This window comes from Homalodisca vitripennis, chromosome 2 (genome assembly GCF_021130785.1).
Source record: "Homalodisca vitripennis isolate AUS2020 chromosome 2, UT_GWSS_2.1, whole genome shotgun sequence".
NCBI classification, from domain to species: Eukaryota; Metazoa; Arthropoda; class Insecta; order Hemiptera; family Cicadellidae; genus Homalodisca; species Homalodisca vitripennis.
In genome coordinates, this window is record NC_060208.1 from 53,642,926 (window position 1) to 53,669,579 (window position 26,654).

The following is a 26,654-nucleotide window of genomic DNA, read 5'->3' on the forward strand; positions in this document are numbered from 1 at the left end:
AAAGTCTCTATAGTCTTCAATAACAATTGTATGTTTTAAATTAAAATATAAATTTAATATTTACAGTGATCAAACAAAGTATTATAACCAAAATTAAGAAAACTGAAGACGACCATACTTGCTCCTCTCTCAGTTACAGTTGTTTCTTTCCCACAAATTTCACATAATGGGTTTTTTGGTACGAGTCCAACATGTTGAAGCCACGAAAAACATGTCTTATCATCTTTCAAAGCAATGCCGTGTAGTTTTTTTTAATTGACTGTCATTTTTAATAATCAAATATTACTTATCTAAAATTGAAATATTACCCTACGTGTATTATTTGAAAGTGTTTACAGCTGTTGTTTAAGTTAATTGTTCAATCATTATCGATTGATTATATTGATGGTTATGATCAAGTACTATCGTTTGCCTATTTCGATATAAAAAACCGGGTCCGCTTATCGTACCCTACCCTTAATTATGACCAATCTGTAGAGTTGGAAAATATGCTCTACAAGTTTACCATGAAAACAATAAAGCAATGGCCGGCAGCAAGTTGGATGGAATCTTTACGGTCAGTGAACAGTTTTTGCGCCTCATCATACTGATTGTTTAACACCAGTGTGATGCCCCTCCTGGCAAGCACCCATTCCTCCTCCTCACTCCTAGCATCGTGAAATTCTTCCTCTTCAAGCATCTTCACTAATGTGGCATCCTCTGAAAGTGTCAGCAAGCTTAATCACATCACATTATTTATCTTTTAATACACATGAACTATACATTTTTATTGAATTATAAGTAGAAATTTTCATATAAGACATACATATCTAAAATCATTAAACAGAATTCAATTGTGACTTCATTAAGTCTTTAGTGCTGTTTTATTGTAATATGCTAATAGGTTTTACTTTGATAAAAAAAACAGTTATTTTGATATAATACTAACTCAAAATTACAAAAGCTTGAACACACAACTCTAACTTTACAAAAGTTAATAATTTTAGTATACAATATAATTGTTTTTATTCCATTTATTAAAATCTCATCATAAAGTTGTGAATAGACTAATGATTTCATTGAGTTAAAATGTAATGTTTTGAGCAGGTTAAATATTAAGTATACACTAGTCAAATTGTATGTATGATGAATGGTTTTATACACTGTAGATTTAATATTCATCCAATAACGACTGTCAAAGGGGTCTTAGTTTTATAATTTATTACTATATTCACTAATAAGATTAAGGTTATTATTATAGGGTTGTCAATTGCAAAATGGGTGTGATTCCAACGACGGCAAAATAAATTGATTTAATATAATTTGATTGTAAAATTAATACAAATGGAAAAATATTGTATACTAAACGTTAGTGAAGCTTGTAATACTAATGAGACACTAAATCCTGAACTAATTGCCCTTACCAAATTAACACACTCATAGGTCTCGTCTGACAGCTGACGTTCGATCTCCAGTCTTGGCAGACGACATCACGTTCTCTCTGAATTCAAATATAAACAAATTTTAAATATCAGGATGACCAACAACACTTGATGAAAATATGATATTCATTAGTAGTGGCTATATAACAAAAGACGAAAAGGAAATTAGTTTTCTTTAATCCAGTAAATACTTAGTTGAAATTAGTTAAGCATAATAAATAAGAAGATAACTGACCTAATTCTCGTTAAATTAAAGGATATCAACAGCAACTTTAACTTTGAATTAATAAACCCGATAACTTCATATTTCAGAGTACTAATACACGAAGTATACAATTTAAGATACATTTGATACCAGTTTTAAAATTAAGATATTTATTACCATTGACTATTGGTGCTGAGAAATAGCTATATATATATATATAGCTATATATACCTTCAAGACTATCATAAAGCAAACAAATTTTAATTGGTAGTTGAATTATAATACACGTAGTTGTGGTGTCATAATATTACCATGTTCACATAGAACTTGGTTACATTAACAGGGTCTTTCAATTAATAACCGCAAATTTCCGCAATTTCGGAGGCTAGTGTGGCGGAGCCATAGACTACAAAACCGTAGTCTATGAGCGGAGTCTTCAGGTCGCAGAGATACATCCTCCTTAGTCTGCTCTTAGATCACAAAATAAGAATGTAATTGCTTAGTCTGAACTGAAATTATGAAAGCTGTCTGAATTCAGAAAATACAATAAAAATGTGATTAGAATTGCTTTTAATAATATTGTGAATCTTTGTAATACAAATTTTGATTACAAATTTTATTACTTTGTTATTTATTTTTTTCTTTATTCTTTTTTAAGCCTCAGCTTTAAGCTATGCTGGCTTCGATGTACACTGATATTTTATTACACTGGTATTTTTTATTTACAAAGTACACTATCAATCGTGTCTAAGTATTTATTTACAAAGTACACTATGAATCGTGTCTATGCCTGATTGGACCTCCCCGGGATTTGAACCCGTGATCTCTCGGTTAGAGAGCCGAGACTATAACCATTATTCTACGGAGGAGGACTATTACTTTGTTATACTTACTAATTTTATTGCATTATTGCAAATTTAAAAACTAGTGGTTATTTAATTTGGTGTACTTCTTCTTTGTGTTTATTTGCCAAGTAAAACCAATTTGAAACATATTAATACCATAACTTATGTCAGGATAAAATTTTGTGAGAACTGTTAGAGCATACAAACAGATCTACTGAGCTATGAATTCACTTATTTGTGTATCAGGCAGTAAACACTTTTAAACACAATTTAAAGAGAATTTATACATACAGTTTGTCTTTACGGAATCTGTTTATTCTTTAGGGATTACACCTTTTCACAATAATTTGTCATTACAAAAGAAACAATCACAAAATGGTAGGATTACCTACAAATACTTAAAATAAAAATAAATAAAATATAATAACAGTGATGACTTAAATGTGTAGCAGTAAATACGAATAAAAATACTCTGTGACCAACTGAACCCAACCTGAATACAGCCTCCGGAAGATTGTTCTGGATCTAGTTCCTCGCGGGATGGAGAATTAAATGGAATCTTGGAGCTCTGGACAATTGATGCAGCCATTCACTAAATTGAATAGGAACAGCACGTTGGCACCTCGGATGTAGAGGAGGCATATTAAGGAAATACGTCACACCACCAACAGGAACATCACGGTAAGTAAAACCAAGTCTAGGGCCCAGAATTCTGACCCGAAGAAGTTCTGAGTCTGTTGCAAAAGGGTAATGTGGTTGCGGTGATAGAATGACTATACAATTGACCCGTACTTCAGCAAGGGGCGTACAGAGGACTTATAAAGAGCAACAAAGTTAAGGGATGAGATGAGTTCCTAGAGCATCTGCATATAAATTCAATAAAATTAGTGTGAAGGCTCTCATAGTATGATGTGCTCCAGAGGGCTAATAGAGGGATCTTCCTTCACCTTATCGATCCGGGACTATACACAGTCATCCAAGGTGTAATAATACATATGGATCAGAGCCGTGTTTCTGATAAATTACAACTCATTAAGTAGCTGTGTATATATGTACTTACGTAAAATTAAAATGAGTGGTCCAGGTCAATGCTTTCGTAGATCTTAGCGATTACAGGTAGGATAAAGATAGGTCTGTAATTCAATAGGATTAGTTTAAAAGATATTTAATTTTCCTAAAATGCTTTATCTACTTAAATTATAAATATAAATATCAAACAATATACGTAAATGAAGGTGTTTATTCTAGACATTCTGTATAAAATTGGAGACTAATTTTTTTTTCAGTTACCACTGGAGAGACTGTTTCTTAGTGGAGTTGAGCGAGTTCATGTAGTGTACTGTACGATTTTTTTTATATCGTATGTTCTCTGTTTGGTTAGTGGTTTACTAGTTAGGTTAGAATTATTGTTGTTTGGTTTCTTGTACATAACCTTCAAGTTCTTAACCTCTTCACGCATGAATTTCTCTAGGGCTCCAAAAAAAAATCCTATGGTAATAATTTTTTAATTACATGTTTTCTAGTTATAAACAAATATTTTTTTCAAAAAAATATTTCATTACAACTATTATTTTTATCTGGCACCAAATGGTGCCACCATGCCTCGTGGGACCTGTGAAAACTGGCACCGTGCGGTGCCACATAGTATAACAATAATTGAAGTAATTAGGTAAAAGTTTAATTAAACAATTTTTGAGGTTAAATTGCATTTATTTTGTATTACAAGCAATACTCAATCATCTTCACTTTCTGTGGAATTTTTCCATGCATGTGGGACACACTGGTTCATCGCATTTTCCACATAAAAATCGTGTTCGGCTTTTGCAGCTTCTGTCGTGACATCTTGGCGGATGAACGGTATCAATTTTTTTCGGGTAGTGGCCAACTCCATCATACCGAACCTCAACAGCCATCTTAGGTGGAGCTTGTTTCTTCTTCACCGGTTCTTGACAGTCAGTTGAAGGTCTTCCCCGTTTTTTGGAAGCGAAGGCTTGAGCCATTAGGGATGTGGCTATGGCAGCTTTAAATTTCAAAAGTGGATAAGTAGGTTGTTTGGTCCTGACCTTGAACAAGAGCCAAGCATTCACAATTGTAATATTTATGAAATGAAAGACTATTCTTAAATACCACTTCTTGTTCTTGAACCCATGGGGGTAGTGTGCAATCATCCGATCTACAAGATCAACTCCGCCCATGAACATATTATATTGTTGAATTGCATAAGGACGACTTACTTCAATGGTATCTTTCTTCGACCTATCCCAACGACTTACTGTGTCTTCTGGTTGAGACCCAGCATATGTGGAAATTGTGTGAACTGCTTTTGTGTCCATCCATCTCAAAAGAGTAACATTGTCTGATGATGTGACAATCGACATTTGACCTCTACTAAGTAGTTCTGGAGCTACTAAGCACTGTTTTGCTTCATTTGGGATCCTGTCAAGCCTGACTGTGCCAATAACAAATATTTCTTGTGTCTTCAGTTCTCTAACAAGAGGAATTGAAACAAAAAAATTATCCATAAAAAGTTTAATGTTTAAGTTTTGAATGCCATGACAAAGACGCAGTACCATATCTCCAACTGGGCCTAAATATGTTCTTGGTAAGTTTTCTTTGCCTGAATACAACTCAAAACAATTCACATAGCCTGTGGAACTGGAACGTACCCAAACTTTAAACCCCATTTTTTGGGCTTGTTTTTTATGTATTGTTTCAAGTGGCTGCGCCCCTTAAAAGGAATAACCATTTCATCAATGGATTGGTTTTCATCTACAGATTTAGCACTATGGAACGTTGTGTGTAACTTTTCTACCACAGGCCTAATTTTCCAAAATTTGTCATTTTTTAAAGTTTCTTCATCATCATTGTTGGAAAAATGAAGATATCTTTTTATTTCTTCAAAACGGTTACAAGGACATTGTGTTAGCAATAAACTCCATTCGTAGACCTGAGATGGATGACCAGTACATCCTGCTTTCTGGATATCGGATATACGTCATCATAATATTGATACCAAAAAAGGTTTTGAGTTCTTGCATTGACAGCTTAAAGTTCATCTTTCCTTGTTGAAAAGCATATCTAATTGTTTCATTTAAAATTAGATCAAACAATGAGTCAGGAAACAGTTTACTAAAAAAGTCAATGGGCGATTCCCCATCAATGTTGACAGAAACCTGACCTTTGAAAGGAGGATGTTTGTAGGTGAACTCATTGTCCTTTCCAGCCTCCCACTCAATGGATGGTCCAAAAAATGGAAGTTTCTTATTTTTGAACGTATTCGTTTTAACCTTTTCTTTTTTACTTAGGCCTCTTTCCTTGGCTAAGCGACCACAAGCTTTGTTTGACACTGCCTTAGTTTTTTGTATGGTATTATCTAATATTCTGTTTTCTTCCAAACAGTACAAGTGATCATTACTTTGTAACTTAGGGGTAGGCCTACTGGTAGTTGAATGTGACAGCCTTGACGAAGTACTAGGTATAGGGCTACCAGTAGTTGACTCTAAATTTATTAGTAAGCCTACACTTTTTTCACTTTCAAAACCATCAGGCCTCTCTGGTTCTGGTTGCTTCTCTGCTACTCCAAACAAATCAAAGTCATTGTAATCTGGCCTACCTGCATCTTCAGTGTTTTCAAGAATACCTGCTTCCTCAGATAAGAACTCTGCAAGCTCCACTCTTTCTTTGTCAGTCATCCCGTCATCATCTTCATCTCCACTTCCAATATAACTCAATTCGGAGTCAGATGGTATTTCAATTTCGCTCGCAGCTGCTTCGAGTAATAAAGCAATATCCTCGTCTCGCACTCTTCTATCCATTTTGAAACACCACTGAAAAACAAATCGTATATAAGAAAGGCTATAAGATATAGTCATAGTCATAGTCATATAGTCATAGTCATAGTCATAGTCATATTTCTTTATTAACATATTCTTCAAGAACAGTAATAGAGTCACAATGTTAACAAATTACATAATTGATATTAATAAATAATCAATACAAGATGTCAGAGCCTCCAATCTTCCTTGTTTACTTCTGTGAATTCTTCGATGGTGTATATTGGGTGGTCCACCAGGAAGTTGTGAAGACATCTTTTCAAGGCAGCTCCCTTGAGGTTTTTCACAGCTTGTGGCAGGAGGTTCCTCAGCTTCCTACCAATGTAGGATGGTTTTTCCTCGAAAAGTGATGTCCGATGTAGTGGTAGTGTGTAATTTCCTGCATGGCGTGTGTTATGTGTATGAAGGGTTTTTCCTGTTTGTACATGCAGTTGGTCAACGTGCAAAATTACTTCTTGTATGTAGAGTGCAGTAATTGTCATAATTCCCAAGGTTTTAAATGCTTGTCGGCAGCTTTGTTGGTGTTCGAGTTCCGCTAGGGTTCGGATAGCTTTTTTCTGCAGGAGTAGTACTCTGTTCAGGTTTCCTGCAGAGGATCCACCCCAAACAGCAAGTCCATACCTCACATGAGTTTCCACCAAAGCATAGTAAGCTGTTTTTGCTGCCTCCAAGTTGCCGATACATTTTATTCGGCGTACTACATATATACCAGTGCTGATTTTTTTGCAAACCTGGTTTACATGCTCAGTCCACGTAAGTTTGTGGTCAATAGTTACGCCAAGGAATTTGATATGGTCTTTTCTTGATACATCAAGTGGGTTAGGGATATGGTCCTTCCTCTTGCTGAAGTTGATGTGAACTGTCTTCGATGGATTCATGGCTAGATCATTCCTTCTGCAGTAATTGAGGGCTTTACTGAGAGAGCTTGTGGCACTTTCGTACACTCCTTCAGCAGAGTCATTCTTAATCAACAATGTTGTATCGTCTGCATACATCACACAAGTGGTATTGTGATCACGTATATAAGCTGGGAAGTCATTCACAAATAAGACAAAGAGAACTGGGCCCAAAACAGATCCTTGCGGTACTCCACGGGTAACAGGTAGTGGATTGGATTGATGTGAAGTAGTTACACCATAAATGGTAGTTTGCAGCTCGACTATTTGAGATCGGCCTGTGAGGTAACTTACAAACCATTTGTTAGCTGTGTTTCTGATTCCTAATGATGTTAATTTCTTTGAGATGATGTCGTGGCCCAGGCAATCAAACGCCTTGCTGTAGTCAAGAAAGAGTGCAGATACGTATTGTTCTTTGTCTATTTGGTCAATAACATGTTCAACAAGGCTGATGATGGCAGAGCTGGTTGATTTTCCTTTCAAAAATCCATGTTGCTTTTCGGTTATCAGATTTTCTTGTTTTAGGTGAGCCATGAGTCTGTGTAGAGCTATTTTTTCTATGATTTTTGAGAATGTTGAGATTAGAGAGATGGGACGGTAATTTTGGACTTCCAGTGTTGAACCTTTTTTATGTTTGGGGTATACTTTAGAGAGCTTAAGGGCTGTAGGGAACTCACCAAGGCTGAAGGACTTATTAATTATGCTGACTAAAGGCGGCATTAGCTCTTCAGAGCAGTGTTTCACAATTTTAGAAGAATATTCATCCACTCCACTTGAAGATTTTGATTTTAGGGCATTTATGATGTTCCGTACTTCATTGATGCATGTTGGGGTTAGATATAGAGATTTATCAACATAGTTAAGGGGAGTTTCGTAATTTTCATTATCATCTGCGTCCCCTGGGGAGCAGTTATTCTGTTTCAGCGTCAATTCTGCTACTTCTGTGAAGAAGGTGTTAAAGTGGTCTGCAGTTTGTGTGGGGTTGTCCACATGTTTCCCATTCACTGAGAGACATATGTTTGGCTGTAGTTGATGTTTTCCTCTTCTTTCATTGTTTATGACATTCCAAAGAGCTTTACTTTTGTTGTCAGCTGAGTTGATGAAGTCAGCATTAGCATTTTTTCTTATTTCTCTAAGTTTTTTATCATAATTTTTCTTTTTTACCACCATATCTTCTTTGTCTTGGGTATTTCCTGTGGTCTCAAATTTGTGCAGGGCTTTTAGAAAGTCATTTTTAAGGTCTTTGGCCTCGTTGTCATAATACACATGTTTCCTTTTGTGTTTTTGACTACATTTTTTAGTAGGACAGGCAATGTCTAGCGTTGCTTGGAGAGTTCTATGAAAGATGTTGTATGCTTGCTCTGCATCTGGGGCCATATAGACAGCATTCCAGTTTTTATTCATTAGGAGAGATTTTATCTGGTCTGTATTAGAATAACAAAAGTTTCTCTTGAGAATGATCTGTGGAGGGATGTTTACTCTCCAGTCATATATTTTTATAATTTGAGCAGTATGGTCAGAAAGTCCAGTTTCAAGTATGGCTGTGCCAATGTTGTCCTCGATTATGTTTGTGCATATGAAGTCAATTGAGGTGGCAGTGCTATGTGTGATACGTGTTGCAGGAAGTGGCAGTCTTCGGATGTTATGGGTGTGTAGTTCATCTTCTAGGATAGTGTTGTCTAGGGTTGTTTTCATCCTGTCGATGTTTATGTCTCCAGCAAGCATGATTGATTTACTGTGTGCTTGAGTATATTCTAAGATGTTGGATAAGGCATTTACACCGGCTCGTACATTCTCTTTGGGAGATCGATATACCCCAAGAATGTGTATGTATTTACCCATGGATTCAATTACTGCCATGGCTGCTTCACAGTTAAATTCTTGGCAGAGGTGGGATATGTCAGTTGCTGTTGTGCAGTTTTTGAGGGTTTCTTTGGCATATATGGCAACACCACCAAGCTTATGATTTTCTCTGCAGTATTCTGCTATGAGAAAGTACCCTTCAATTTTTGTACTCTCTATTTCTATTTTTTTCAGGCCATGTTCAGTAAGCACTAGTATATTGGGGTCAATGTCATTAAGAAGGTGGTTAAGTCTGTCTAATTTTTTGTCTAGTCCACGGATGTTTTGGTGTAGTATTTTTAGGTTACTTAGGTTTGTTTTAGATTTGAGTTTATAATATACCTGTTTTTGAATTTGATCTTTTTCTGTTGGGTTTGGTCTAAAAAATGGTGGTTGTTTTTTTGGCTTGTATTTTCAGTTACTGTCGTCAGATGGGGTGATAGAGACTTTTCGTTAGTAGTGGTAAGTTCTTGTGTTGCCTTATAGTGCTCAATATACTTGTCGAAAAAGTCCTGGTATGTTTCATTGGGTGCTTTAAGTTTAGCTGTACAAGGTGGTGACTTATTAGATTTCTGAGCTGGTTTTTTGTAATCTTTAGACTCCGGCATTGTACAAATATTTTCTCTGTGAAACATGGCTTCTACTTCGATCACTTCAAAGTCTCCTTTGTCCCTTGGTATGCATGTGGGAATTGGTCGCTGTTTATCTGATATGGTTAGGACTGGGTTGTTGTAAGGTTCTTTGGGGTAGGTTGTTTGCTCTTTAATTTTTTGTACTTGTAAAGAGATACTAAATTTATTTTTGGAATTCCCATTAATCTTTTGTTTTTTTAAAGAGTTATGAGATTGGTTTACAGCTTCCCTTTTCTTTTGATTTGTTAGATTTTCTGCACGGTTTTGACTATCTAGGTTTAAACGGTTAAGTTTTTGCTCTAGAAGATAGTGATTATTTTTTAGTTGAACAATCTCTGTTACCAGTGGGGTTGATTCAGCTACTGAAAATTGTGGGGAGTCTGTTTGTGTACCAGCTTCTTCAAGAACCTTTTCTTGGGACATATTTTCTTGGGTTTTTAAACGTTTTTTTAAAATTAATATTTCTTTAGATAGCTCTTTAATCTTTTGTTCATAGTCATTTAGAACTTGTGCTTGTCGTCTATCGTGGTCTTCAAAGATTTGTTGTGTATCAATAAGTAGTTGCTTTTCTTTTCCAAGTTGCCTATCCATATCAGAAATTTTTTGTTGAAAATTTTCTACTCTTGAGAGATAAGTTTCTTCCTCTCCGCTGTAATTTTCAATTTTAGCCTCCATACTGTTTAGCAAGAAGTTTAACCTTCGATTGTCTTCTTTGAGGGCCTCGTTTTCTTTAAGCAGTGCTTTTCCCAATTTTGCTGCCATGATTAGACTGTCTTCCCCATTTTGCAGTTCACTTTCAATTAAGCTTTCTTCTAGCTCTGGTAGTGTACTTTCTAATATTGAGTCTTGACTAATATAGCCTTTTAGGGTTTTATTGGAGTTGCTCTCTGTTAGAGACTTATTACAAGATGGGTTTTTAAAAAATGTCTCAGCTTCTTTCAATGCCTCATTAAATTTTTTGTTTTTGAAATTGTCTGTTTTTGGTTTTCCATGAATTAATTTGTATTCTGAATACAGACACATGTCATTTTGTTTGACATTTGCAGTGTTTTCATCTCCAAAGAATGTGACATTGTATTTGGTAGTTCTGTCAGTTTTTGTAACCCCTTTTATCACTGCCGGCCAGTAGGGATAGCCTTTTACCTTTGCAAATACCATAACTCCTACTTCATATAGAGCATTTGTGTCCGTGGCCATTTTATTGTTCAAAAATGAATATATGTTTTAAATGTAAAAAATAAAAAACTGTTTTTTATAATGAGGTTTGACAGACTCCTCGTGGTTAATGTTTTTTAAATGTCAAAATGGAAAACTGTTTTTAATAACGAGGTTTGACAGACTCCTCGTGGTTAATGTTTTTTAAATGTCAAAATGGAAAACTGTTTTTTATAACGAGGTTTGACAGACTCCTCATAGTTAATGTTTTTGAATGTCAAAAATGGAAAACTGTTTTTTATAACGAGGTTTGGCAGACTCCTCGTGGTTAATGTTTTTTAAATGTCAAAATGGAAAACTGTTTTTTATAACGAGGTTTGGCAGCCTCCTCGTGGTTAAATTTTTTCATGCGGCAGATTGTTTAGAAAATCAAGGTCAGGTGGGAAGCAGGTCTGTTGATTGTTGACGGCTGTGTATACAAATAAGCTGCTGTCACTAGGTCAGGTGTGGAATGTGATGTTGTCAGCACAGTCAGCACTGTTTTCAGTTGTCACCATATGGCTTGAGTTTATTCGGTGATTTTAAGTAAAGTATTCTTGATTGTGTAAATACAATTTTTGACTTTTAGTGTTTATAAGCTTGTTATTATAATTTCATTAGTGATAAAGTTGTTTTATTTTAAAAAGTGCTTGAGATTTGATTACAGATTAGTTCTTGTGTTACAGTGAGATTGTTATAATTGTCTTAGATTCTTGAGTAGTTTAGTTTTCTTGAAGTTTTATGGTGAAAATGGACTTACAGTAGTTCCAGGTAAATTGCTGCACAAGTGAGTAAATATTTGTTGTTAAAATACACACTTAAATACACTTTTAACTGGGAGCCACTTCACTTTGACTGTAGTCAGTCAGCCATCTTGGGTTTGGTATAAAACATATAATAAAACAATATAAAAAATATAAAATAAAATATAAAAAATAAAACAATATAAAAAAATGCAACCACAGTAAGGAAATGTTAAAATAAACAATGGCTTAACCAAACAGAAATTTTGAACAATGAAACATTAGGCATATGAAAGTTTCTAATTAGAATGTTAGGATTTTGAATGAAGATAAGAATTTTTTACAAATTGTTTGCTGTATTTTTTATGAATTGGAGTAAATTAAAAAATACATAGTCAATTCACACATCAGCTAATAAAAAGTCTATAAGGCAGGTTGAAGTAGCGGAGGCATTTTTTGTTGCCAAGTTTTTTTTAGCCAATTAGTATGGTTATAATAAACTAACCACTAATTTTAACAAAATAAACGATTTAGGAGTATAAAAATCAGTTAAAAATAGTGTTTTTACAAAAAACGAGAAAGTTTTAAAACATAACCTCAAAAGAAAAGACATCCCCTAATGCATAGTGGCACCATATGGTGCCACTTACATTTTAGCTTATACATACCAAACTAATTTCAAACAGTTCAAGTAACTTATAAAATCTTAAACTACACATTCCATTACATAAGAAAAGTATTTTTTACTTACCTATAGACACCATCCAAGAGTCATAAACATCAGTTAAAACTTGACAACTTCCAACAATATGGTAAACAGTGTTTCCATGGAGGCAAAAAAAAAAGTAAGATCTAAAAGCAGACTTTTAGTCAGCTGATTGTTTGTAAACTGTTCTAGTGGCACCAACTGATGCCACCATGCATTTAAGGAGACTTTTTTGTGTAAAACCTAGATATAATGATAACTAAAACATGTGGCACCGTATGGTGCCGCTATTAGTGATGGGAGAATCGAATACTTTAAAGAATCGAATACAATGAATTCGAATTCACCCCTGTATTCGAATATGTATTCGAATACTTGTATTCGAATACTTTTGCTCAGCTGAGCGTTTCTAACAGACAGGTCTGGACCTGTCTTACTTGTTTGTCACGAATTCATCACTGTATTCGAATATGTATTCGAATACTTTGGCTTTTGGTGCCTCGTATAAACAAGTCATACCCATGATATACGAACTTCAGAAGAAATATCTTTATTTACCTGCTACTTCAGTTCCGTCTGAAAGACTATTTCCCACAGCAGGTCCTGTTACTAATTACCGTAGAAATAGACTGAAGCCAGAAAACCTCAATAATATTTTGTTTTTACACAACTATATAAAATAAATATTCATATTTGTTTTTATTGCTTAGAACTGTAACTCAGTTATAATATATATATATATATATATATATATATATATATATATATTATATATATATATATATATATATGATATATAATATAATATGTATTTTTAAATTTAATAATCATACAATTAATTATACTTTTTTTAAAGTATTAAAATTTGTAATTATTTTTTCAAATTATGAATCTCCCCAAAATTATTCATTTCAAAGTCTCCATATATGTATTCATTTTAAACCTCATATGAATACGAATACAGCTCTTGGATATTTTATTTGAATACTATTTGTCGGAATAAACGAATACTCCAGGTTTGAATTCAATTCTTCCAGAGAAATTGTATTCATTTCAAAAGTATTCGAATCCATTTTGATGTATTCGAATACGTGAATACTCTGGCTGTATTCGAATACTATTCGATTCTGTATTCGATTCTCCCATCACTAGCCGCTATGCGGGAAGAGGTTAAGAGTGTATTGCATTATACGTGTACCTAATATGGTGGCGTATTTTTAAATCATATTTATATAACATTGTGTATATTGTTCACGATATATTGCTGAATAAACAGCAAATAGCCTGTAATATGAGTTTTTATATTGGTTTGAAAAGATTAAGTGCAATTCTCATTTCCCAGAATAATTTCAGATCATGCCTATATTCCAATATTAATACTCTAAGATCTGAATCAAATTATCAAAGTTCTATTAGTTTAAAGAGTTTATATCCATCAAGTTCCCTACACTTAACAACTCCAAAGCAGGTAGGTCTGTTCAATATTCAATTTAAAACAACAGGATATCATTGAATTGCACTGTTTTCATTCCTGCAAACCAGAATTAGAACTAGAAAGTAAGGGATTTAACCCTGTGAAGATCAACTTCCGATATATCGGAATTCAGTAATAGCGAATACAACAAACTTCTGATATATCGAAAGTTTTGTAGTAAATGTTTTTCATATAATTCAGTGACACATTTCAATTGATATTTTGTTAAAAAGCCTAAATAGATAACCAAAGTAAGAAAATATAATGGTTTTGTAAATAGTATTTTAATACGTGCCAGTCGCTGCTTCTCAGGAGTAAACCGACAGTAGACTAGTACTTTGGTATCATCCGAAGGCCACTAAGTTATATATGGATGAGTTTTCTTTATCAGGGACCATAATAATTACAATATTAAAAAGAACAGGCATGTACAAGTCATTACGATGAACGTTTATTGTATTCTGCCTCCCTAAAGAAAGCTAAGTCAGCGAGAATTGAGTTGAATGCATCGTTGCCAATAAAAACACTCCTCTTCAGTTCGAGGTAAATCCCAGAGATGAAGATACACCAACATAAATTAATCAAGCAATCAGTGAAAACAAAAACTGAAAGAATAACAATTATTTATTCGAAAGTGACCGGTGATTCGTATATGTCTAGGCCTACTTGAAGGGTTGCTCGTCTAGGCCTACAGTTCGAGGACTTTAGCTGTGCGTGTGACCTTGAGTGTGTGGTGATTGGTGGGAGGGGTGGCGGGGTAGCATTATGCGCAGTGTCCAGAAAACATTTCCTGTGACTCGTGGGTGAAACCCTCCTTTCAGGAATCGTATTGGCCTAAATAACTCATCACACTTGCTAAAATCAGTCTGTTTTGTGACAGTGCTGATTGTGGTGGAATTAAATAATACAAGAATACCAAATAATAGCAATAATAGGACTTATCCTTGTTTTTCTGTTGTTATAGTGTTGTTTAACGTGTTTTTGTGTTTTTGAAAGTAACATATTTGTCAATACTAATCTGCAAATCGAAATTGTGAGTTTAAAGTCATTAAAGAGATTGTTGCGCCTTCATCTCAGCGGATAGCACGTAAACGTAACCCGCCACACAGGTAGCGTTTATTTGTTGAAAGGGTAATATTTGGGCCTTCATTCATTATGAAAGAAGGAAAGTACTAGTAACATATAATGAAGTTCATTTTGGTGCTTGATAAGGAAGATCCGCCCAAAAAAAATGGCCTCCAGATAATACTAAAGTACCCAGACAGCTGCTAAGATATGTTTACATTGTAAATAGCATTATTTACACTGTGTTACTTGTTTCTATGGTTTACTTGTGATTTACGTGAAGAACAATGAGTCACTGTACTGAATTAGAGTATGCCTTTCTGGTAAACATTAGGTTTAGTTCACATGAGTGTTGGAAAAGCAGTATTTAGGATTGTGTTTAAAATTTATATAAATATATAATATTCCTAACTGAACATTTTCTTGAGAGTAATACTTTTTGTAATTATATATATATATAGACTTATTCACTGCTAGAGTGCATATGGCTTTATGCCTCAACATTTTTTTATCACTGGCAAAGAGTGGTTTGAAACTATTTTTTTCTAAAATTTCAAACAATACTATTATCATAAGTATTAAAAATTCATACTAATATGAATTTTGCAAGTAAATGACACATATTCTGGTAGCCCATTGTATAATATACAATATAAAAAAATCAGGTAAAGGATTTGTGGTTCCTTAAATCTAGCCCTTTCTCCGTAATTCTGCAATTCTCAAAAAAATTAGCCTAGTATTTCTGGTTTACTTCTTGTAATATAGACTGGTCTCCAAAGGGTTAAGAACATTTTATCTAAAGATGATCTGTAATATTAAATTATCTCCTAATGGGCTCTTCATATTTAACCCTCCATCTGCAAAACTGTTGCAAACCATATTTATTGCTTTGGTGCTATTTGCTCTGATGGCTGGAGGAATATAGCTTAATTTTTACTTAATGTTTACTTTATTAACATTAAATATCTTACTAGTAGCACCAAAGTTAAACATAGCCTTTACAAGCTATGTACACTCACGTGAACTGAGGTTGAATTTAGGTACTATCTCGAGGGATGTTTTTCTTTTTTCATCATAAGTATGGGGTGGAAGGTGCCACCAAAGCCTGCATTGATGGCTAGGGGCATTTTTTATTATTAATTTCCCAACTTTAGATCATGTGCCAGATCAGCCAACAGGATCTGACAGCGGAAAATTTGGACGATCTGGGGTGAAGCTCAAGTATATGAACAATTAATTTAAAATGTGGAATTGGTTTAGCCCTGAATAATGTATTTCTTAATTAAAACTAAAAAGCATTCCAGTTTATTGCCAGGTTTCATAAGACAAGACACAGTCTGAGTTGAATTAAGAAACTGTTAAATGAACAGAAATATGAAGGAGCTAATGCACATGTGCGACCAAAAAATGTTTCACTGCCACTACAAGAAGATCTTATTTACTCCCCTAAGCCATGTAGTATAACGATTTTAAGTGGCATTGGATAAATACATAAAAAAATGTTATTTGCAATATTGAGTCTATACAGATAATGCCTTACAAATACATGAGACAGAATCTTTCTTGCACTACATTTCTCTCCTTCTAAGCACATTTCCAGTTAATTTATTCAACCTACAGCCTATCTATATTTTTGCTGATTAATAAACAAGTTTGAGTCAATATAACCTCTTAGTTTCAAATAGACCTCTTCATGTTTCTTTCTGGTTATATAAGTGTAAGTAGCCATAACATGTATTTTTAGTTCAAAAACTTGCAAGAAATGGAACATAGTGTTTGTTCTACTGGGTGCGGCCGCATAACTTCCTTTTTTAAAATGCACGCCATTCAGTTAGTTGATGTCATAGCGGAGCACTAGTGGTCTCATTCAAGAGGGGGTACTGTAAAGTTTTGTCCCGACACGGTTCAGTCGCCATTAGGGTTGTTGCAATATGAGGCTAGTTCCGATATTTGTTATCGATATCAATATCGATCTTGGACATCGATATACTGATATTATCGAATCCAAATATCGATATCCTTAATATCGACCGGTATCGATAAATAAGAGAAAGGGGAATGATTAAATTGGTGTATACGACCTTTGATTGTATGAGTGTGTGTAACTAGAATAATGAAAGATAAAACTTACGAGTTCATTTCCAAAATAATGTTTTTAATACAAGTACAACTTAAAACATTAAAAAATAAACCATTATTTAAAGATAAAAAGAAATTCTTTAAATTATTCTATTTAACATTTTTGAACTAAGAACTATTTGAAGTACAATTATTAAAAAACAATTGTAAAAGTAAGAATAAAAATTACAATTTTACATTTCAATATAAATCTATAAAAATCTAAATTGACTTTTAAGAACAATTCCATTTTAAAAAGCAACTATATTATAATATATGCTTAACTGAACCAAGCATCATCTGGTACACTACCCCAAAACACAAGTTTTTGCAAATAATTTCCAGAAAGGCGGTTTCTGTCTTGTGTAGCATCAGCTTTTGGAAACAGCCTTTCACATGGTACAGATGTTGCCATGTTTAATAATTGCTGTTGAGCTTGTTTGTAGAGGCTAGGGAAAACATTTTTCATTTCGTCCCATTGTTCAATCGGATTTGACTTTAAGGGGCTGACTGGATTAACTAAGTACATGGTAATTTCCGAAGAATCTCTACTATAACCTTGTTTCTTCTTCCTTTTTCCATGTGCTAATTCCTTGTGGGTTTGCCAAAAATCAAATGTCAGTTTCAGATGAGGACAAATCTTCCTCTGATTCTTCTGAAGATTGTTCAGCAGCACACAGTGTTTTTAATTTTGCTATTGCTCTAGAGCACGCAATTGGATTCTTAAAATGAAGGGTTTTAAAACGTGGGTCTAGTATAGTGGACATGGCTATTTTAGAGTTTTGCTCAGCCAATCCAAATCTCTTATTAACTGCAGACAACAATCATTCCTTAACAGCTAAAATTTTGGTATCATTTGATTTGAAATCTTCTAATCTCTTTGTTATACAGTTTACCATTGGAATTATTTTAGAAATAGTTACATATTTCTCCCCTGATATTTCAGTAGTAGCAAACTCGAATAGTTTTAATAGACTTTCAAGATTTCTCAATGTCTCAACTTCACTTGCACTCGGCATCTCAGGGCTCGAGGCGTCATCAATTAAAATTTGACTTACTACTTTTAAAATCTCAAGAAATCTTTCGATCATATAGTATGTAGAATTCCACCTTGTTTTTACATACAATACCAGCTTCTTTACACTTCCTATAGCGACATTATTCTTTATTTGTACCTTCCTTAGTTTGTCGGACATATTAACACTATTTTTTATGTATTTGACAATAGCTCGAACCTTTGTAATAATAGGAACAATGTTTTCATTGGAAAGAGCAGCTTCACTCACTAGGATTAGAGTATGGGCAAAGCAGTGAATATGCTGTGGCTCAAAAGACCTCTTCACTGCAGCAACCATATTAGCTCCATTGTCTGTTGTAATACCTACAATCTTTTCCTTAGTAATATTCCATTGTTTGAACACTTTTAACATAGTTTCTTCAAGCAACCCAGCTGTATGATTAGATTGTAGCTGCACAATCCTTATATCAATTGACTGAAAGTCAGTATTTTCAATGAAGTGAGCTGGTATGCCAAAAAAAGCTTTTTCTGACATTGTTTCAGTCCATACGTCCATGGTAAACGAAACATGGGGTACTTTTTGTAATTTTTGTTTAATATGGGATGCCACAGCATCATACTTTAAATCAAGCTGTTTCTTCATAAATGAAATAGAAGGAATTCTAAATGTAGGAGCCAATTTCTTCATTAGTAGTTTAAATCCTTTACCTTCAGTAACGTAGAAGGGGTGTTTGTCTTTGCAAATAAAATACAACAAACAGTTTACAATTCTTGAATGGCGTAAACCGCCTTCAGAGTATTCTCTAGCCCTGTTAAATGCTTCTGAAATGGGAGAAACTAAATTAAGCTCGGCTTGCGAATTTTGTTCTTGCTTCACAATGGTGGGCCTACTACAAGTAGCTGTAGAAGTAGAAGGTTGGTTATCAGGAACCACCCTTATAGGTGTCTCCACATTTGCATTTGTTAATGTTTTATAAACAGAAGGATGATTTTTTTCAAATGTGACGCTAAATTTGTGGTATTCCCACTGTACTTTACATCTCTAAAACAATTTTTGCAAGTAGCGGTTTTCTGACCTCTTTTTCTAAAGAAGTTCCAAAGTTTACTTACTGGTGGAGCCATTTCTTTGCTGTTAGGAGCGTTTCACTGCACACAACTAGAACCACAATAATACTGCAACTGTTCACACACAATAATATTGCAACTGTTCACACACAATACTACTGCAACTTTTCACACACAGTGATATTGAAACACCTACTGCAATGCTCTCGCAAAGAATGGTGTAACCTAACGTTACCTGAGGGGTTTGGGTAGTGACAGTGAACGGTTCAAGCGTTGAACTTAATTTACTTAATCTACAAAGTAAATTTCTTTGCTGGCGTTGCATTTAACAATTGAACAAAGCAAGTTGTTTGAATTTTGCTTTTGTAAAACTAATAAAGCCAAAATAATAAATAATTACAACTTTTCATTAAATATGATATCAAAACCCCGATATTTGTATATTTCTTCCGATATCACGATAATATCGGATAACTTATATCCCTATCAATATAGGAAATATCGAAACGATAATATCGATATATATTGATATCGATAATATCGCAACATCCCTAGTAGCCATCATGCGTTGGAATAGTGAGGAGCATGCCTTTGCCGTTGAGGCCTACTTTTCAAGCGGATGTTCGGTTATTACAACACAGCGTGCATTTCGGAATCGCTTTAATTTAGCCCCGTTGGCTCCCGTCCCAGACTGCAAATCAATTGTTACATGGGTCACTACATTCAGACAAACTGCAAGTGCGATAAAACGAAGAACTGGAGTCCCTCGGCCCGTTAGATCACCTGAGAACATTGAAGCAGTGAGAGCGTCAATGTTGTGATCATCACGGCGTTCTGCGCGCAAACACGCATCTGCCCTTGGACTATCCGATCGTTTTGTGAGAAGAATTCTTCGTGATGATCTTCATTTTCATCCCTATAAGATGGCGATAGTGCAGGAACTTTCAGAACGTGGCTTCAATTCTCGGATGAACGCGTGTGAGCTTCTTCTTAATTTCGTTCCCGAGGGTGCCATTGTTTTTTTTTAGCGATGAAGCCCATTTTCATTTGTGTGGGTCGGATAACAAACAAAACATGCGCTACTGGGCTGACACCAACCCTCGAGAATTGCATCAAAAGCCTTTGCATTCACTGAAAGTCACAGTGTGGTGTGCAATTTCCTCAGCTGGAATTATTGGTCCCTGGTTTTTTGAGGAAAATCAGGTTACAGTGACAGTGACTTCGGACCGGTATGTAAACATGCTACAGAATTTTTTTTTCCCACGGCTAGAAGATTTGGATTTGGGGGACACTTGGTTCCAACAAGACGGTGCAACAGCACACACTTCGAGAGCATCGATGGCTGTTTTGAGGGAAAACTTTCCAAAGCGCCTTATCTCAATTAGAGGCGATTTGGAATGGCCGGCACGCTCTCCCGATCTGTCACCTTGTGATTTTTTTCTATGGGGTATTTTGAAATCCTGTGTTTATGTGAACCGTCCAAGAACTTTACAAGATTTGAAGACCAACATCCAAGAAGAAATTGCCAACATAACACCTGCTACGCTAACAACAGTCATGGCAAACGCCAGAAATCGGCTTACGCAATGTATGGAGAATGGGGGACGTCACCTAACAGATTTGATCTTCAAAACAATGTAAATAAAAACTTTAGACATGTACCTACATTATAAAAAATAAATAAATATTTTCTGATGCAATAGTTTTTATTGAGTTTTGAAAAAAGGAAGTTATGCTGCCGCACCCTGTATATATGATCTTACTTAAATTCCTTTAATATTAAATTTGTTTTTATGTTTAATGTTTTAGACGTTGTTTTACTTTTAAGAACATAATTTTAATGTTTGCACCTTGATTCTGCTTAGAACTATTACACACACACTTAATTAGTAGTACCCCTTACATGTTACTTCTTAATTATAATCACTTTTTATTTGAATCTCTAAGTTGGTAAATGTTACTTGTTAAAAAAATAGCATTTTAAAAATTCTTTAATTTATATTTTAATTTCTATGGTTCAATTAAATTATCATTTATAAATCAAGTAAAATAACATTTTATTTTTCAGGTACCAGAAAGACCAGATGGAAAATTCAATGGATACATTCCTGTTGGTAATTAATTATTTAAGTTATTATAATTTATGTACTTGAAGTAGGACTGTACAATGTGTCTATCGGATTAGTGTAGAAACATATTTGATGTGATTTAGGTTCAGAATTTTAAATGGGAAATTTGCTACTTTATATATTAATGAGCTATTAAATAATTTATGCAGTGCTCTTATTTACATTGCAGTTTAGCTGGAAAACCAATTCAACTCTCTTTTGTTATAAAATTAAACTCGAAGAGACAATCTGTCAATTAAAAAGGTGTTAGCCTATGATATTGTAGAAAATTTTTTCTCAGGTCTAGATATGTGAAAATACTAGGCATACAGGCTATAAACACAGTTTTCTGAAAAGTTTCAGTTAGTCTGTATGCGCTTGTATTTTTAAAATCAATCATAATCATGAAGGTTTTAGTTGTTTTTACTTACGTAATTTTACTTGGCTTTATTGATACTTAATATAGGGCTAAAACCAATAAGTGTATCTTTTCATAAACTAATAAACCCACTGACCTCAAAATGGAAGCTGTTTTAAAATTGAAGACTAAATATCATAAAAGATATGCGGAAAATAAAAATGTTAAAAAACTATTAATGTTCAAAAATCCTAAAGGCCTGATTTGTTAGAATTAGGTAAACAAGTTAACTGATGTAAGAAATGTCAATTTTATTAAAAAAAATTTTAATGATTGAGAGAGAGAGATTGGTAAATATGTGTTTTTAGTTGTTATTACAACCAGTTCCTAAAGAATTCAGTATGCTGTATAAGCAGAATTTAAACCAGTGCATTAACTATAGCAAGATTTTATTTGAACATTACACGTATATTCCAGGAGTGACATTCTTTTTCTCTACATATTTGAATACACTATGAAGAATAGTTATTCTTTAAGGTACTCTTTATTCTTAAAAGGGCTATAAGAAATTTTTCAGTTGTGAAACAAGAACAAAAAATAAGAACCAGGTGTGAACTATAGATGCTAGAGTAGTGTAGTTGCTCTAAACTGTACTTCTGAAGAGCAGTCTGCACGTGTAAGACTGATGGAGAAATGACTGATTGATAGTCTCATATAATTATCATTTTTCATCTCTTCTCTATTATGGCCTGCCTTAATTTGTAGAGAAACTCAGCATCCAGTATCTTCTGTTATTGTCTTTTCCTTGTCAAGTTGAGAAATCTGTAACCATAACTTTTTAATGGTCCTTACATTCTGAAATGTTATGATGGCAAAGATTCTTATGTCATACATATGGACTTCTGCTTGGTTTATAAATCAAAGTGGTATAGCTATGTTTCGTTTCAACACAAAGTATGGTTATTATTTTCATAGAACGGCAAAAGAATCTGAGATGAAGATGATAAAATGGGACAAAATATTGGAAAGCTTATGAAGAATCTACCCTGCAAAAAACTTTAGGGATACTTAGAAAGTCATGAATTATTGTGAATGTTCTGGCATAAGATATACTACTCTGATGTATATTGGTTTCAGTAGTATTTCTCCACCAGTTGTCTCTGATGAGGGCTTCAGGACAGGTATCTGTTCTCAGTTGAATAACTCCTTGATTACTCTTTCATGATTTCATCTATGTTTTTCTCAGTGAGGTCTTTTGTAGTTCTATGGTGTACAATTGAAAGATTTTGGGTCCAGTAAGGTACAAATTGCTGTAACTTTTTAGCTGATTGTTGGATTTCGCAACTGTATTACACCATAGGTGGTGGTATTGTTAATTAGATTACAGCATTGAACTGAGGAGGCAGAGAAGTTGGCATATCCTACCAATCATCAGAAGATCATAAGATAAATGTTCTACTTTAAAGAAAAATTAATTAGTATCTCTCGCTTCTAGTGAAAGTAGTGAGATTGTTCCATAAGAAAAAGTCAAATTAGAAAGAAACTAAGGCTAGAGAGGAAGCTACTGTTGGTTCTTGGCCTCCTAAGACTCTAGAGGCCTCAGAAGCAGTTAGTTATTTCACCCATATGTAGATTTTTTCATTAGGACAGTGCATTTCAAGTATTTATCTCTCTCTTTCTTAACCCTCCTTTTCTTAATATCGTTATTTATAATAATGATGAGTTTCCACATGAAAGATTCCCCTCACAAGCCCACAACTCTCAAAGAACCATAACAAACCTATGTTTAAATTCATTAAAAAAACCAATTATCGTTTTAGAAAGACATTTCTCACCATACACTTTAAGACTACATCTTGCTATTCAGCTAAACTCAATTGGATCTTGTAATTTCAGTAAACATAATTCAGGCTGAATTAAAGAGGTTAGTATTGGAGTTGGGTTCTATGATTGAAGTAATAATATAAGAAATCATCTTAATATATCATCAGGATTTCTTTATACCTTAGATGAAAAATTGTTTGACCTTCTCCACCAAATTATGCAACTAAGTTGTTTGTTGTTAATGGTTGTTCTACTACACAGAGTCCCTGACCATCACGTATAGTCGCAGCTCAGGGCCAGGAGGCCAGAATGTTAACACTGTCAACACCAAGGTTGATGTTCGTTTCCAAGTCGACAAGGCTGAGTGGCTCTCCCCCAACACTCGTGCCAAGATAGCAGATGTTGTAAGTCTATATACCTGAATCAATTCATAACATGAAATTAAGATTCACTGATAAGTTAAGAAAATAGAATTTTTTTCTATTTAGAATTTTGTTTTTAAATATTTATTAATTTACACTGTAGTTATGCACAAAAAATTAAAGCTATATTTACGCTATAATTTATATTTTTGTAGTGTGTGGATGAAAAATAATCAGATTAGGACTTTTATCAGATCAGACAATTTTTATTTTTTATTCTTCACAACTTTTAAAATTATTCCCCTCAATATACACCCTCCATGATCCTTATACTACTCTATATAGATTTTCCATGAATAAGTTAATGTTAGTAAAAATTAATGTTTAAACCGTGCAAAGTCTTCTTCTAAAAGCATATTCATGGTGTCCATCCCTTTTTCTTTCATGACTTCAACTGTCCCATAGTTTGTTCCTTTCAATGTAGAAGTTACTTTCAGGAAGAGAAAAGTCGTAGGAAACAAGGTCTGGAAGGTGAGTGGATTCCAACACAGCGATGCCATGCTTAACAGAAATTGACCTAACAACCAGTGCAGTATGGGCTGGGGTATAGTGCTGTAGGAACTATAGCTCACTTTTCCACAGACCAAGTGCAGATGTTGCTTTCTTTTTACTCATCCACAGAGCATACATAAGACCATGATAATAGTCCTAGTTCACTATTTGACCTTCAGGCACCCAATTCACATAAAAGATGAAATTTTAATGTTAATTTAGCTTCAGTTCACCTTCCTTTTATTGCAGCATCTGGTATCTGATGTTGTCTCAGATTTGAATCTGGAGTCATATTCGTCTGAAGAGATCCAAAGAAACTCAGAATGAATCTTTACATTGTTTTGACATCAGTGACACGCATAAATTGAAGTGGTAGTTTTATTGTCCCATCAGGTCCAAAATTATGCAAAGATGAAATGTATATGAAAACAAAACAATAATTGCTTTGAGTTTGGATTTTGATGTTGAAACTTTTTTTATTCTTGGTAAACTAGGACTCTTCCAACACATGGATTAAGTCCTTAGTTTTCTGATCATAAGTAAAAAAACTACAATTCATCACATTTTATTGCTTAAAAAAATGTAGTGTTATTTCTATAGGTTTCGGGGAGTGTCATCCTATAGAAATTCTTGGGTACCATTTTGAACAAACTTTCCTCATGTTAAATGTTCATAGAAATCCATCAAACTGTTTCTTTGTTCATTCTTACAATCTTATAGCTCTTAATTGAGAATATCTTATTATGATATTCTCAAGAAACAAGTTTTTTATGATATTTCAAACCTTTCAATGTGATTTGTATGTTATTGACATTATGGGTTGCTCTGGATGCGAGTCATCCTAAAACTCTTCTCGTCCTTCTTTGAACAACTTAAAACTACTAAAAAATTTGAGTACATGACAGACCTTCATCACTCTGCAATTCTTTTATGTAAAATGGGCCACTGTAATGAACTCCCCATGTTAAAAAATTCCATATAATTTGTTATCTGCCCAGAACATCAGTCCGGTTATTTTTTACCAGACTTTATATAGTAAAATTTCTCAATGCTACTGAATTTGCACTCATTTCGTGTAGTAAAAATACATCTGAGCAACCAGTTATTAATTACCATCAGTTCATCTGGCATTTCTTGTTTTAGATTCTTTAATGCAAGTGTCTACAAAACGACTGGTTGGGGAGTATTTTAGTTAAATTTATAACTACTTCATCGTCCCATTTTTTACATTAAGAATTCTTCTATTACAACAATTGTGTAAAATAATTTAAAGAAGTTTATGACAACTCAACTCATGTTCTCTGTTTAACACCTCTAATGCAAAAAATGCTACATGTACTACTAACCACTTACAACAATGTTTAGTTGACATTATGAATGAATAGCATAATTTCTTCTGTATGAATTTTATTTATTCATGTTCTTCCAAAATCATTGCTATACCTTTATTGAGTGACATTGAAACTCTTGATAGGGGACTTATTTTTGACAGCACAAGACAAAGATCTCAAAGGATGGTTTCCTGATAGTGAGATCGGACAAGACTAGATCCCAGCAGCTCAATCTGGCAGACTGTATGGAGATCCTGAGAGTTATGATACGGGAAGCAGAATACAATCCTCCAGAGCCTTCGCCAGAGACTCAGGAACAGATCAGGCGAAGGTTTGATGCTTGTCTTTGTTGTTTTTGAAATACTTGGTATCTGAAAGCATGTTTTAACAAACTTGTTCTGTTTACTTAGATAGAAAACTTTTTAGAAAACAACCTAAAATTGATTGTGTTACCTTAAAACAGTTCTGACTCTAAATTTTCTGTTGCATAATAGTTTGCTTATAAAGAGCTGGTTTGCTTTAAAAGAGAAAACTCATATTTTTAAGCACATTTTTAAGGTAACCGATTTTATTCTATACTGCATTGGTTACTGTCAGATACTTTAATTTTTGACAGATGAAAAATGAGAGCTAGAATCTATGAATAGTAACTGCTGATTTTTTTAAAGTTGTTGATTTATATTGAATACTACTGTAGTTTTATTGTTGATATTTATGCTCTCTAGTTGTTCCATGATGAAATTAGTCTCAATACCATCTAGTTGTCAAGGCCATTGCTCAAAAGTTTATTGTAAAATATGTAGCATGTTAAATCTGGTAGAAATAAAAACAATGTTACAAGCAGAAATGTTGGAGATTATTGAAATTTCTATTATAATAATAAATGGTCAACATTTTCCAGGAAAGAGAAAGCTAATCAGCAACGGTTGATAGAGAAGAGAAGCAGATCTCAATTAAAGGCCAGTCGCCAAGCACCAACATTTTAGATATATATCTTGTTTTTTAATACAGTATTGAATGTTTGTATATTTCTGTGTAGTGAAATAAACGGTTGACTCATTA

General features: G+C 34.0%; 2 protein-coding genes across 2 annotated transcripts in view; one reads left to right on the forward strand and one right to left on the reverse strand.

Moving 5' to 3' along the window:
• The window catches only part of LOC124353949 (tetratricopeptide repeat protein 39C-like), a 34,769-nt gene extending 33,290 nt beyond the window's left edge, over positions 1-1,479 (reverse strand). The window contains exons 1-2 of the mRNA XM_046804032.1: positions 1,404-1,479; positions 506-699 (exon numbers count right to left, since the gene is read on the reverse strand). Coding sequence (XP_046659988.1) covers positions 506-679 — 174 coding nt within the window. The 5' untranslated portion in view covers positions 680-699; positions 1,404-1,479. The remainder of the gene's footprint in view (positions 1-505; positions 700-1,403) is intronic.
• A 2,303-nt stretch (positions 1,480-3,782) lies between these two features.
• On the forward strand, positions 3,783-26,654 carry LOC124353950 (peptidyl-tRNA hydrolase ICT1, mitochondrial). Its single transcript, XM_046804033.1, has 6 exons — positions 3,783-3,913; positions 13,488-13,785; positions 21,126-21,171; positions 23,609-23,751; positions 25,754-25,923; positions 26,494-26,654. Exons 2-6 carry the CDS (start codon positions 13,609-13,611, stop codon positions 26,576-26,578), a joined length of 621 nt encoding a protein of 206 aa, XP_046659989.1. The 5' UTR covers positions 3,783-3,913; positions 13,488-13,608; the 3' UTR covers positions 26,579-26,654.

Coding starts and splice junctions, on each gene's coding strand:
- LOC124353950 (XM_046804033.1), top strand. CDS start 13,609: ATGAGTTTTTATATTGGTTTGAAAAGATTAAGTGCAATTCTCATTTCC. Junction 21,172..23,608: donor CAATGGATACATTCCTGTTG/GTAATTAATTAT, acceptor TCTACTACACAG/AGTCCCTGACCATCACGTAT. Junction 25,924..26,493: donor CAGGAACAGATCAGGCGAAG/GTTTGATGCTTG, acceptor AACATTTTCCAG/GAAAGAGAAAGCTAATCAGC.